The sequence below is a fragment of the Pipistrellus kuhlii genome, unplaced genomic scaffold (genome assembly GCF_014108245.1).
Source record: "Pipistrellus kuhlii isolate mPipKuh1 unplaced genomic scaffold, mPipKuh1.p scaffold_m20_p_2, whole genome shotgun sequence".
NCBI classification, from domain to species: Eukaryota; Metazoa; Chordata; class Mammalia; order Chiroptera; family Vespertilionidae; genus Pipistrellus; species Pipistrellus kuhlii.
The window spans coordinates 66,484,948-66,499,571 of NW_023425515.1; the positions used below are offsets into that span (position 1 = coordinate 66,484,948).

Here is a 14,624-nt window from a genome sequence, read left to right on the forward strand (position 1 = left end):
GAAAAATTAAAGCTACTGCTGTTTCTTATGTGATAAAGACTATCTCTGATTTGTCATGTTACTTCATGTGACATTACTCTAAAATGAGCTTGTGAACAGTATATGTTAGAGATATTACTAGATAAATACATCGAGTGATTTTGCTTTTTGAGATAGTGGCTTTTGCTCTTCTGCTGGTGAGGCTCATATTTATATGGATGACCTTAAATCTGCCTATAAATGTCCATGGCTGTCTTTCAGAAAATAAGTACACTCTGTGTGCTGGTTTTATTTCTAGTCTGATGTAGAAGGACAAATTATAGCAACATTGTGAGGGTAGTGAATGTGTGGGATTACATGCATGAGGTAAGGAAAACCTACCATCAATAACAAATAAATAGCCAACAAAATATTTGTTAAGGGACAGGTTAATAGTGTGACTAGAACCTGAAAATATCAGAGAATACAAACAGTGCTTTAGGACAAAAATCACCTACAATGAAAATAGGACAAGATATTTATAGGTTTAGTGTAAATAAAAAAGTTTTTCTTAATTGTGCAAAGATTATCACAAAGTATTTATTTTCCCTATATTTCAAGAGTCCCAGATTTTTTAACTATAATTGTTAGATAACATCTATCATGAGAAAATATTTCAATCTTCAAGATTAGGATCCAGTGCATCTTGAGGCATGTAGAAAAATATTAATCTAGCATATAAGTAACCAAAAATTTATAATAAAGTATGTGATAACTCAGATTATTCATTTCCCACATATCTAAAATTCTCCCAGTGAATTTTTATTCCTTCAGCCTATTTCGGCTATATGAGTACTACAAACTGCAGGGAATACAAAACGAATAAAGCACAGTATAGTGAGGGTGAGACAGGTATACCATTAACTAAGAAATAAGACACAGAAGTAGCATTCAGAAAATACAATGTGGCTTCCCCAAGACAAAAACATTCTATTTTAGATATAAGGTAAAAAGAATTTTTAAAAAAGCTTCATGTAAGAGGGTCATTGGTTGTAGACATTGGAAGACTGGTAGGTATTTTTATAGACATTAAAGGAAGGATTGGAATGGAGGTGGGGAAACATGCATAGTGTAGGAAGTAGATTTTGAACAGAATATAGGGCATAATCATAGAATAAACAGACAAAACTATGGCAATGCAAATTGAAACTAATTATGGAGTGTTTTATATTCTATACTAGAGATCCTGTGCATGAAATTTGTGCATGGGGTGGGGGATCACCTCAGCCTAGCCTGCATCCTCTCACAATCTGGGACCCCTCGGGGAATGTCTATCAGTTTAGGCCTGATCCTGGACCTAACTGACACTCGGACATCCTTCTCACAATCCAGGACAGCTGGCTCCTAACCACTCACCTGTCTGCCTGCTGATCACCATAACCATTCACCTGTCTGTCTTATCACACCTAACCACTCTGCCTGTCTGCCTGATAGCCCCTAACCACCTCTGTCTCAGACCCACCACCACGGCTTTGTCCAGAATGACATCTGGGAGGTTGTTCGGCTGTCTAGTCTAATTAATATATTATACATAAAGCTAATTTGGACAGGAAAGCACATTCAAAGTTCTGACAAGAGGAGTGATAGAATCAGAATACTTAAGTTGATAGATTATGTGATAAAAACTATTTCTGACTTGTCATGTTACTACACATGACATTAGTCTAAAATCCTGTGTGCAGTGTCTGTTGAAGATATTTCTAGATAAATACATCGATTTTGCTTTTTAAGATTGTGGCTTTTGCTCTTCTAGTGTTGAGGCTCAATGTTCAATGGAATTTAGGTGGGTTAGGGACAGAGAGCTAGTAAGACAGAAAAGGATGTTTCTTTGAGAATTAAAGAGGCCCAACTGAGTGGGATTTCTGTGTGAACTGCTTCAGTCAACACTGCCAACATATACATTTGAAGAACTAGAATTTTCTCCCATTTGCAAGCAAGCCTTTTAGATTTCCCGAGAAAATTAAATATTTATTTTTAACTCAGAAAGTTATGACTTAATGCAGTCACTCAGGTAGGGCAGCTAAAATGATTTTCTGTTTAGTGAAATGGATACAGCTGGGAGCATGGAATTCAGAATGAAATCGTGTTAATCTTGTTGTTCTACCACTGTCAGGTAATAAAAGGAGCACTTTAGAACAGAAATATGAACATCACCTCAGTACCTGCATACTAAAGTCCTCTGATGTTTGCACAAATGTGTAACCTCAATCTATCAAATAGGAAAGAAAAAAAAAAAATAGGATGAATTATGTGTTTGGTATTAGGTGTATTGTATGCAAGATCAGCCATTAAACAAATTGGGTAGGTTTGCTGTGAGAATTTCAGTAAACTCATGAATTCTTCCAGCTGTACTAAGATAAAGTCATTTCATTGGTTAATGTTTCCATTGAAAGATCATTGAAATATATCAGCAATCACTTTTCACCCAGCCCTACTGTCTTATAAAATGTGGAAGTCAGAGAGGCTTTGTGCTAAGATCACTGTGGCATGAATGCTCTTCCACAGAACATAAACAAAACAGCAGAACATGCCAAGAACCAAGTAAATGACTCAGAAAAGACACGGTGATATTGCAGAAGCAGTGGAAATGCTCGGTTACTGTGCATTAATAACTGTGTCTAAACCAGCAGGGGAAAGTACTGCTTGCATTTTAAAGCAAAGGAATAGATAGTGTCACAAAATTAGGGAAAGTCACTTAACTTTGATAGGTTATTGCTCTCCTAGAATAAAGTATATCATTAACTGTGCTTTATAGTCTTACTGATGGTAAACACCATTGCATGTGTGACTTATCAAAATTTAATGGTAGTACTAAAAAATATCGTGTATGCTTTATTATTAATATATTAGAGGCCCAGTGCACAAAATTTATATACTCAAGAGGGTCCCTCAGCCCAGCCTGCACCCTCTCGAAATCTGGAAGAACCTCGGAGGATGTCCCACTGACAGCTTAGGCCCACTCCCCACAGGCCTAACCCAGCAGTTAGATATCCTTAGTGCTGTAGCAGAGGTAGGAGAGGCCCCCACCACCACAGCTGCTCTCGCCAGCCAGGAGCTTGGCTTCTGACTGGGAGGCACTCCCCCTGTAGGAGCCCACTGACCACCAGGAGGCAGCTCCTGCATTGAGCATCTGCCCTCTGGTGGAGTGCAGATGTTAGTATTAAAATTTACTACTATCAATATGATTGCATTGCTGTTGATTTCTCTCTTGATACTTTTCAGAAGTTTTTTTGTTTTTTTTTAATGTATGTTGGGTGTTCCTACATTGGGTGCATATATGTTTACCAGAGTTATATCCTCTTGTTGTAGTGATCCATTTAGTATTATGAAGTGGCCTTCCTTATCTCATGTTAGGGCCTTCACTTTGAGGTCTATTTTGTCAGATATTAGTATTGGTACCTCAGCTTTTTTTTTTTCCCCCCTTCATTTCTGTTTGCCTAAAAGATGTTTTTTCCATTCCTTCACTTTCAGTCTGTGTGAGTCCCTTGTTCTGAGATGGGTCTCTTGACAGCATATATATGGGTCATTTTTTTTTTTCTTTTTATCCATTCAGCCACTAGTTGTCTTTTGATTGAAGCATTTAGGCCATTTACATTTAACATTGTAATTGATAAATACTTGTTTGTAGCCATTTTTTGTGCCTGTGTTCCTTCTTCCCTTATTTCCCATTCTTTTTATAACAGTACCTTTGGCATTTTTTGTATTGCTTGATACTGATAAATTCCCTTAGCCTTTTTTTGTCTGCAAAGCTTCTGATTTCCCCTTCAATTTTGAATGATATCCTTGTTGGATAATATATTCTTGGATTAAGTCCCTTACTTTGCATCACTTTTTATACTTCATACCATTTCCTTCATGGCCTGATGTGTATCTGTTGAGAAATCATCAGATAATCTAATGGGAGATTCTTTATAGGTAGTCTTTAAAATTCTCTCTATTGTTAACGTTTGCCGTTGTAATTACAATGTGACTTGGTGGGAGTCTTTTGGGATATATCTTTTCCAGGACTCTTTGGTTTTGTGACTTTTTTCTCCCCAAATCAGGGAAGATTTCTGTCATTATTTCTTCAAATATGTTTTCTAACCCTTGCTCCTCTTCTTTCTGTTGAGGCACCCTTAATATAAGTATGTTACTTCATGTTACTTCATTTTATATTGTCCCAAAGTTCCCTTAAGCTCTCCTCCTGTTTTTTTAAATTTTTTCTCCAGTTGCTGTTAAGATTGGTAATTTTTTTCAGCACTGGCTTCTAATTTGCTAATTTGGTCCTCAGCTTCTTCTAGTCTTCTGTTGAAACCTTCCATTGCGTTGTTTATTTTAGCTATATCATTTTCATTTCCTCTTGATTCTTACTTAAGTTGTCAATTTTCTCATTTATCCAATTTAGAAACTCTCTGACCCTTACTCTGAATTCTTTTGATGACATATTGCATGCCTCCATTTCATTTAGTACCTTTTCTGGTGATTACTCTACTTTGGAGGTTGTTACTTTGTCTCCCCACTTTTCCTCTTACTGAAAGATCTAGGCTGTGAATCGCCTGGGACCTATGACTACCTTGGTGGGCTTGTCTGGAGGGGTCGCACCCACCAAGACTTCCTGAAGGGCCCTGGCATGGAGATGCATGTGGCCTGCAGTTGTATTGGTGGGCTTGGGAGGCAGGTTGCGCTATCCCAGACTCACTGGCAGGCCCAGTGGCTTGGATGTATTGGACATGCTGTTGAAGTGGTGGCACTGGCAAGGCAGGTTGCACAGTCACAGGGCACAGGGCCAAAGTGGTGGGCTGGCAGGAGGGGAGCATACTCTGAAACTCACAGGATCCTATGGACAGGGTGGCTGGGGTCCCAGTGTCTATATGTCTTGCATTTGAGGTAGCAGGTCTTGGGTCAGAGTGGCTGTAGAGTCCAGGGTGGTGTCTAGAGCCATTCAGGGTGTGGTAAGGGTGGGCTCCTAGTCACAGCAGCTTTCCCCTTCAAGATGGTGTGGTTACTGTGTCATAGCCAGCTTCCCCAGGAGTGATTGCACCAGTAGCAGGTCTTCCCATCTAGGATAGCCTTGTCCACTAGCCCTCAAAAGTCCTGGAAGACCTAATGTCTCACACACACACACACACACACACACACACATCTCTCTCTCTCTCTCTCTCTCTCTCTCTCTCTCTCTCTCTCTCTCTCTCTCTCTCTTCCCCCCTCTCCCCTTTTGCTCCCTCACACTCTCACACTCTCTTCCTCCCTGCTATCCTGCAGGCTGCCATCTTCCTTCATCCCTTTAAGGCACTTTTTAAGTTAATGGTTTCTATTGAACTTTATAATGATTAATATGTACTTAATATTTTTTTCTTTCTAGTAAATTTTTTAAAAATGCATTGTTCTAATATTTGGTCTATAGTCAGACATCTATGATAGCATAATTTTATTTAAAGATACATTTTCTCATAGTTTAACTATAGTATATTGAGTCTAAAGTGGGGAGGTATAAAAAAAAAAAAGAGAGAGAATGTTACTTTAGTACAGGGCCTAGGTTTTAGAGTGAAACTTTAATGCTATAAAATGTAGAATGTGTAGCTTTGAAATGTAAACATTGATATATTTCAAATGTATTTCTTGTTGCTTTACTTATTTTAAAGTTGATAGAGAAGGGTATGTAGGACCTTTTCAATTTTTGCATTCTAAAGCTTCAACACCACTTTAGACATGAAGGGGACAAAAAAGTAATTAGCAGGTCATTAATTGTGTTACCTAGGACTATTCAAGGTATATTTCATCCTTTTTGCACCAACATTCACCTATACCTTTTATGTATTCATTAAGAGTGTGGAAAGAGGCCAATGATAAAGCCCTAAAGGTTGCTTAAAGGTCTTAAAATACATTTAAGCTTTCCTCGTTAGTATGTCTTTGCAAAGTTATGCTCTCTCTGTTAAGGTTGTGTTAATTTCAAGTTGTTTGATTAGTAAAGAGCAGTCAGTCAGGCAGTTTCTATAATATAACTGACCACCCTGGAAAACAGTGACTCTCTGTGGTACCTTATGAGCAAGGTAACAATTTTGGCTTGTGTCATTTACAAAAGGAAATCTATGTATAAAAGTGTCTGCACTTTGAAAGTCAGAACAGGTCTCCAGTTGCCAGTTTTGCTGAAGTTTGAAAGAGCAGAGGCATTTCTGTTTATACTTATATACTGTATTATCGAGAAACTTAAAAATGTTGTTAGTCCCTGAGAGATAAACTTCAAGCACTTGGGATGAACTGAAATAAGAATTGCACCAGTGCTACTTTTCTCTGTACTGAATCCTTACAGAGACTCCAATTTTTCAGTAGAAACTGATCATGCTTGGGGAATTTTACTCTTTATTTATCTAGCTCTCTGTATCTGATTTATAGAAATTATAGTATTCCTTATCACTGTTTAAGAATCACATTGTATTGGACTTCTTTAATGTAACTTGGTACTACTTTGGATGGTGTGAATTATCACTATTGTCTATTAACTCTTAAAGTAAATTGTATTTCACTTGATTAAATAAACTAAAGTTATAAATTCATTTCAAAGTTTTTCTAAAGGTGCTATTATTTTAAGGTACTTCAGAAATTAAATTCTAAACCCTTTGATTTCCTTTCAGGTATTTTCCAATGGTCACCTAGGAAGTGAAGAGTATGATGTTCCTCCTCGGCTTTCTCCTCCTCCTCCAGCCACCGCCCTCCTCCCTAGCATCAAGTGAGTTGTATTGAATATGGAGATCTTTACTCATGCATAAAGATATCATAAAGAATGGTTTTGATATTCTCATCACAGAAAGTATGGGGTGAATATAAATGTATCAATTAAATGATCCAGATGTACTTTTAAACTGAAATGTCAGAAGTCCAGGGCCTTCCTGGTTCTCAGTTGTGACCACAGCATCTTGGAGACCTGCCCTAAGCACTAAGATTCCACATAGAGTAGCAGGGAGCGAAAGCTGTCTTCCCTGCAGCCAAGAGAAGGTGGAGGAGCACATAGCCCAGCAAGCTCTCCCTCCCAGTATGCTCTCTTCCTTCGAGATACCACACTTCCCCCAGCTATTTGTTTGACATCATAAATAATCTTTGATGCAGTTTGACATCATATATAATTTTTGATTTCTCCAATTTTCTCATTTCCCAGATCCATTCATCCATTAAACTCTGTTGGTTATTGTTTTGAATTTTGTCATATTCAGCAGATCTTCTCCAATGCACTATCTTCAGCTCATAGCTGGACAAGCCTTATACCCGATCATATGATAAGAGCTCAGAATTAATATCAATAGATTTTTAAAATTAGAAAAATAAGTTAACCTAGGAGTCTCTTAGAAAAATGGGAACACAGGAGGCACAATAGACAGTTATATACATTTACCAAAATCAAACTAGGATAAAACCAAGTCTTCTGATTCTCATTTTCCTACTCTTCATATTAAATCAGGCTGCCTACTTTTCCTCCAATATATTTTGTTTTCGCAGCCAAATTAATTTAAATTATGCTTTCCTAAGATCACTTTCTTATGGGAAACACAACATTGTTGCCATAGCAGGTTTGGCTCAGTGGATAGAGTGTCAGCGGCAGACAGAAGGGTCTCATGTTCAATTCTGGTCAAGGGCATGTACCTTGGTTGCAGGCTCCTCAACGGCCCAGGACCTGGTTGGGGCTTGTGCAAGAGACAACCAATCAATATGTTTCTCTCACATTTATATTTCTCGCTCTCTTTCTCCATCTTTTCCACTCTCTCTAAAACTCAGTGGGAAAATATCCTTATGTGAAGACTAAAAACAAACAAATAATAACTCCCTCCACAAAAAGCACACACCAATAAACAACACAGCATTGTTCTTTCTTTCCTCCTAAATTATCCTATACTGTTATGCAGTAAGACCAACAGAATTTTACCCAACTACAATACTGTTCAGTAATTTCCTAGTGCTTGCCTCTAATCTTGTTTTGACTTTTTTCTGGCTTTGTGAGTTTTTCATTCTGTTCCAGCACCACTTTTTTCAGAACGTTTATTCTAAAAGTCCACGTCTCTCAAGCTCTATTTCTTTATGAAACAATTTGTGACTTCTTCAGGCATAATGCTAGTAGAAAACTGATTCTCATTCCCCTTCCCACCATTTATTTTCTACACATATAATTATGTACTCTGCTCTGCTGTTTTCTAATTTTAAAGTGCCTTTTACATTAATAAGGTTCTCACATCAAAAACATATTCTTGTATTTTCTAATTCCCCATAACACCTGACTGTTTTTGCTCTCTACTAAATAGATACTACCAAAAATACCTGGTTGCTTGGTTGATTGACTTTATTATCTGCTAAGATTCTCATTTCTAATTGAAACTTTTAGAATATCTTTCTTTCTTTCTGGTCATTGAACTCCCACTGTGCATATGAATGCAGAAGAAGGATACACTAGATATGAGTTTACAGACATTTATAATCTACTTTAATATGAAGTTAACATATATGAAATCACTAGAGAGCATTATGCACTAAATTGTATGAATTTGAACTTTTTAGTTTTTATATAAGCTTGAAGAGAGGTTATTAAAGATTTTGTAAATCAAAGATGCTTTATAGGAAGGATGGAAATTTCCTGAATCATGGATGGTAGGTATAATTGGGAAAGGGGGAGTGCATGAGAACAAAGTGTGAAATGTGACATCATTCAGGGGACAGTAAAAAACTAAGCTAATTGGACCATTTTCCAGTGGTCACTTTTCCTGAAACTGACAGATATATAGCAGGCAGAAATTGGAAGCATGTACAAATATTCTGTGTAGTGGGCTCTAAATCAGTAGCATATGATACTCGAGCCTCAAGTGAACTCTGGGTAAATTTATATGTACTATAACATATAAGTTCAATGACCTTTGAGAATTCAGAGAACATCAGAAAATGGGGTAAATGAAACTTGCTACTTAAAGATTAAATTTTCACATTCTATTTATTAAATTTATATTGGCAAGTGGGAGAAGAGGCAGAGGTTACAGTTTGCTTCATTTATATTTAATAATAAGTACCCATCTCTCTCTCTCTCTCTCTCTCTCTCTCTCTCTCTCTCTCTCTCTCTCTCTATATATATATATATATATATATATATATATATATATATATATATATAAAAGCCTAATATGCAAAGTGTCCCTTCGGGAGTTTGACAGACCAGGTATTTGATCAGTCCTTATGATGTGCACTGACCACCAGGGGGCAGCACAGAATGAAGGAAGGCCCTAGCCAGCAGCTGGTAGCCTGGAAAGGGAGACTCCAGCTGGCAGCCAGCAGTTGCTAGGGACTCTACCCATGCACGAATTTAGTGCACCGGGCCAGAAGTTTCTTTATAAGTAGAAAAAGAAGAATAAATTTATAATAAAATGTATTTTACTGACATTTTTTGTAATAATTTCATTTGTACATGTTTGTGGATACACTTTCTCTCTCTTTACTTTTGATATTTTCCTCAATGCAATTGCTTTACTTAACCAGTGAAATATTTTAGCAATGCTTAACTGCAAATTAGCTTTGTATTATGCATGCTATAGATTAACCATAATTAATAATACAACTGTTGGCTTTTAATGGCACATTTATCTCTCACATTTATTTTTATTCTTACTATTAGCTAGGAGTTGTTCATTGTAGAAAAGATAGGAAGTATATAAAAGAAAAAATTAAATGCATAAATACATATATATACATACTCTAGATATCAATGCTCAGTTTTAATATTTTGACATTTTTTCTTTAAGACTTTTTTTACATGATTTAGATTATATTGTAGAGATAATTTCATGTCCTCCTTTGTCACTTAATATTTAAATAAGTGTTTTTCTTAATCCTTTATGCACTGTATTTATTATGAAACCAGCATATAATTCCAAAATTAACATTAAAATAAACTTAGATCTGGTCCAAGACCTGATTCCAACATTAAGTATTTGTCTGGATCTGAATAAGGGAACTTCTCCGGGCCTCCCTTTCTCCCTTTACTAAAAGAAGGGATCAATTTACTTACATGATCTCCAAATTTTTCTGAGCTTCAACTTTGTAAGTTCTATGGAATATTTTAAGTGGTAGTTATCTGTAGTCTTAATTATATATCAAATATTTGGCAACTTGAATATTCATTTATAGTTGATTATTGTGTCCCATTGCTAAAGCCAGTCTGAGTTGGATACTGCCCTGATTTTTTAATTTTTATTTTATTTTATATTTTGTCAACTATGGTCTCATTTGAGTTGATAACCAAAGTATAATGAGTTATATAATCATAGAACAGAGGGCAAAATGAAACTCACTGAAATAGGGAAGTTGGGTGGATTTTCAAATACTATTTACATATTGGAATCTTAGTGCATGTTTCAAAAATCAGACCAAAGCAAAATTACAAATTACTACCTAAAATAGACTTCTGCAGTCTCGCAAATGTTAAAAACCCAATGTTGAATTCAGTAATGTCAAAGCTAGCATTTACCTTTAAATCTATACCATGTTCTTATAAATGTTTACTGAGGTGTAATTGTAAAGTATATAACGCTGCTCTGATTCCTCCTTACTTGTTAAAGAGGCTACTCTGTGATGATGTTTACTTTCTTGTAAAACTGTGTGTTTGCAATTATGTGACTTGTTGTGTAATACATCGAGACCTAGAAGAAGCTATAATTTATCTTTTAAAAATATTGTCATAAAAGCTAAAACCGTACTAGTGTGTATAAATTCACTTATTTTTTTAAATGTTTTTCTAAATGATTTATATTTCATTAACATTGACATTTAGCTGTAAATATAAAAGTTTTAAATAAAACCTTGAGATATAGGTAATTATTTTTGAGTGGGAGGATGAATAAAAAAATCCTATGTGGATTATATTTACTTTGTAGTGTAAATTTTTACTAAATTATATTTAATCCTAAGATAACTTGATTTTGTTTCAAAATTATGCTAAATATAACCTGAAAAAGTAAAAATATTTATTTTATTTGAAACAAGATAAGATGTTTTATACAAGCAAAATAAAAAAAATATTGCAAGTAATGATGGAATAATTATTTCCAGGTAAGAGAAGGTTCTGGAATGCTGAGGAATGTTTTTTATGGGTGTTTTTTATAAGAATATTATAATGTGCCTGGTCTTTTATAGAAGAATCTTATGTACTTTTTTGACCTATTAAGATTTCAAATACACATGAACCAATATTACTTGGTTTATATTTTTATAAAAAGTCTCTTTTATTGTTGGAAGTAGTGGTGTTGATTATTGTCATATACTTTTCCAAACATATAAAGTTGCTAATGTTTTAGGTTCAGTGAATAGAGAATCAGATTTGGCCTAATTATTCTATTTTCATTCAGTTTGCATATTCTGACTAGAGATATAGTGTGAACAGGTAGAGCCCCATCCTCATTGGAATCAATGCTCTGGTCCAGGGGACAGAAAGGAAACCGGTGACTGTGGTATACTGTCAGGCAATGGTAAATGCTAGGAGGAAAAGTGAAGGGGTAAATAGTGATAGAGAGGTTTGTGCTTTAAATGAGCTCATTGGGAAATGTAATATTTTAACAGAAACCTGCAAGGCAAAGAAAGGGCCACTAGATTGTCTGGGTGACAAGCATGAACAGAATTCATATTCAAAACAGTGAAGTCAGTGAGTTAGACGGGCAATGTGACTGGAATTGAACGATGATGTAGAAGCTAAGTCCTCTGCTGCGTTTAATGTCATGCTAAGAACTTGTGTTTGGTTAGTTTTAGGAGCCACTGGAAGGTTATAATCAGCAGTATGCCATGATGTTGGTTTGCGTTTTTAGAGTTTCACTAGCTGCTCTGTGGAGAAAAGTCTTTCAGAAAGCAAAAGAAGAAACAGGGAGACCAGTGGAGACTTGCAGTAGTCTGATGGGTAGACCAGTGAGAGATGGCCAGGTTTTCACTGGCAGGATACTGGTGAAGTTACATGGTCAGCTTTGGGTTGCATTTGGATCCAAATAATGCCTGTTAATAAATTGGATGTCTCTGAGGTATGATAGTCAGGGATGACACTTACATAGTTCTTTGGCTAAAAAACAAACAAAACAAACTTGGTGAATGGTTGGTGCCATTTACAAAAGTGAGCGAGATCAAAGAAGGGGCATGTGTGGGAAAAGGAAAGGGCAGAGGTGGTAAAATTAGTACTTATGGATCTGTTGAGTTTAGATGCCTGTTACACAACACAAATCTTCAAATAGAGATGTTTGAGGGGATAATTGGCCTTACCATCCAAGCTTTAAACTTTATATTGTATTCAGGCAAATATTTCAATTACTAGTAGTATGTGTCATCAAGATGGCTACAACACTGGTGTCTCTACAAATGAGTGAACAGTCTCATCTTAGGGTTCCCAAGGGGAAAGAGAATGCAGTAGTATTGCCGTCTGTGCACGGTAAGTCCAGCCCAGGTTTGTTAAGGTTCGTGGTATAGCACATCATCAAACACCTATGACATGTAAATGCTTTGCAGGGGGAGATTTCAGTAGGTACTATCTAAAGCTAATAAGTTCCGTTCTACATGACCTGCGCCAAATTTGGTAGACTGGTTCCATTCCTAGATATATGAATGTAATTCAGTGAGATTTTTAACAATGTAGAAACTTATATATTTAAAGTATTACCTTCATGATAACTACATATTCTTTACCCCTGAAATTTTGATATCGTAAAAAATATATTTAGAACATTTTATTGGTTATTATAATAACTGGTTATTATAATTACCTTTTATTGGTTATTCTAATAATTTTCCTTTATATACTAAACTATTGGGGAAAATAAACTAGAAATGTAGATTTGTGAATGCAGCTTCAACTACTACCACCTTCTAGTGAAAGTCATCTAAGAGGTCTACACCTGGGCATGTGTGCGTGCCAGGAAGTGTGGTTGTCTTTAAATAGTGGCCTAAGTGGTCCATAGATAGGTAAGTGTAAAACTGTAAGGCTAGACAAGTGTGACTGAAATGATGGACAAATTCATTGTAAAGTTTTTGCTTTCTTTTGTTTTCTTTTTAAATAGAAAGCAAATGACAGAAAAAAGAAAAGAAAAAAAAAAGTATTAGGCTTCAGAAGCTATTAAAACAAACATCACATTGTAATTTTTAAAAACTTCAGGCTAATGAGCCTGATGGACATTTTTCATCTTATATATGGTGCACACCAGTCTACAGTCTCTTATGTTTGAAGTCAAAAGAGCAGGAAAACATTTTCTGTTATTATATAGGCAATGTGTACCACAGTCTTACATTAATCCAGTTTATTGGTATGTTCAATTAGAGATTTTGAGGGGATTAGTATCACTGAGTTAAATATAATGTGGTGGAAACTTTTAATGTAAACTACAATGATAATTAAGAATTACTCTATTTTTATTAACCCTAGTGAACCCTAGTGAGTGAATATTGTTGGTTTTTTATTAATCCTTGTACCAGCTTTCATTCTGTTACCTTAAAATTTTTTCAGACATGCTAAGTTGATGTACTGTTTTTATTATTTTGCCTTTGCTAGATGGAAAAGTGCACTATTACCAAAGCTGGCAGTGCCCTGTAACAGTTGACATGGTATAGAGGAGATGGTGTGAAACAGATTCTTTTCACTTTGTTTGTTGTGATTTCTATCCCATTTTTCTCTCCTTGATGAAGCATATAGAAATGTTTGTGCATTTGGTTTGGACCCATTGATATAATTCAGTATTTGAAATTCAGACTTAATTTATAAATCAGTGTGATTATGCAGAAAAAAAAGGTTAAGTTTTTTTTAAACCTTCTACAAAGCAGCTGGACTATCCTAACATAGGTTTTCTATTACTGTTTTATTGAGGAATTGCTGCTGGAACCTACTTGTTGATACATGGATAAGAAGAATTGAGGGCTTCAAATATATAATTTTAAACCAGTATCAACTAAAAGATCAGTAGTGTGTGAAAAGGGTACAAAATAAATATTATGGGCACTTGGAGGACGGCTATAATCTGGGTGGAGGAATGCTACTATTCAATAATTCCACTAACCTTTCATTTTATCCATCTAAAAGCTTTGATGGGAACTGGTATTAACATTACCCCAGTAGTCTGACCAATCTTTTAGCTATAATTTATGATCACAAACCATTAGGTAGTCTTTGATGGGCATGTGAGCCACTGGATTCTGTTTAAAGATACAATCTAAATCATATTCCTTATACTGTTTCTTTTTTTGTTCCACAGAGGTTTAATCTACCATATATTCTCCATTTCTTCATGAATATATTGATCCATTGATAGAAAATGTGTAGGGTTAGAAAGCGATTTTGTTTTCATATTAAATAAGGACATCTTCACGTATTACACTATACCCAAGCATTTCTTATGTTTCTGTTAACATTTCTCCATAGGCTCAAAATAGTTAAATAATGTTTTGAAAGCCACTAGGAAGATTAAGCATATTTCTTTGTGAAAAGGTGCTATGGCGAGTATTTTAAATGAGTTAAAATAAATTTTAATTGTAAAATACAATATTTCCAGTTGTTAGTAAAGCATACTTTATTTACAGTAAAACCCTAATGTTTAATGTATAGTGTCTTGAGTCTTAACAAGTGCATAGTCATGTAA

At 35.5% G+C, this 14,624-nt stretch overlaps 1 protein-coding gene across 7 annotated transcripts in view; it reads left to right on the forward strand.

Moving 5' to 3' along the window:
* Window positions 1-14,624, forward strand: part of CBLB (Cbl proto-oncogene B) — a 212,556-nt gene that overhangs the window by 163,853 nt on the left and 34,079 nt on the right. For all 7 annotated transcript variants that reach the window (XM_036448716.2, XM_036448718.2, XM_045584017.1 and 4 more), the window contains one exon: window positions 6,630-6,724. In XM_036448716.2, the coding sequence (XP_036304609.1) occupies window positions 6,630-6,724 (95 nt within the window). The remainder of the gene's footprint in view (window positions 1-6,629; window positions 6,725-14,624) is intronic.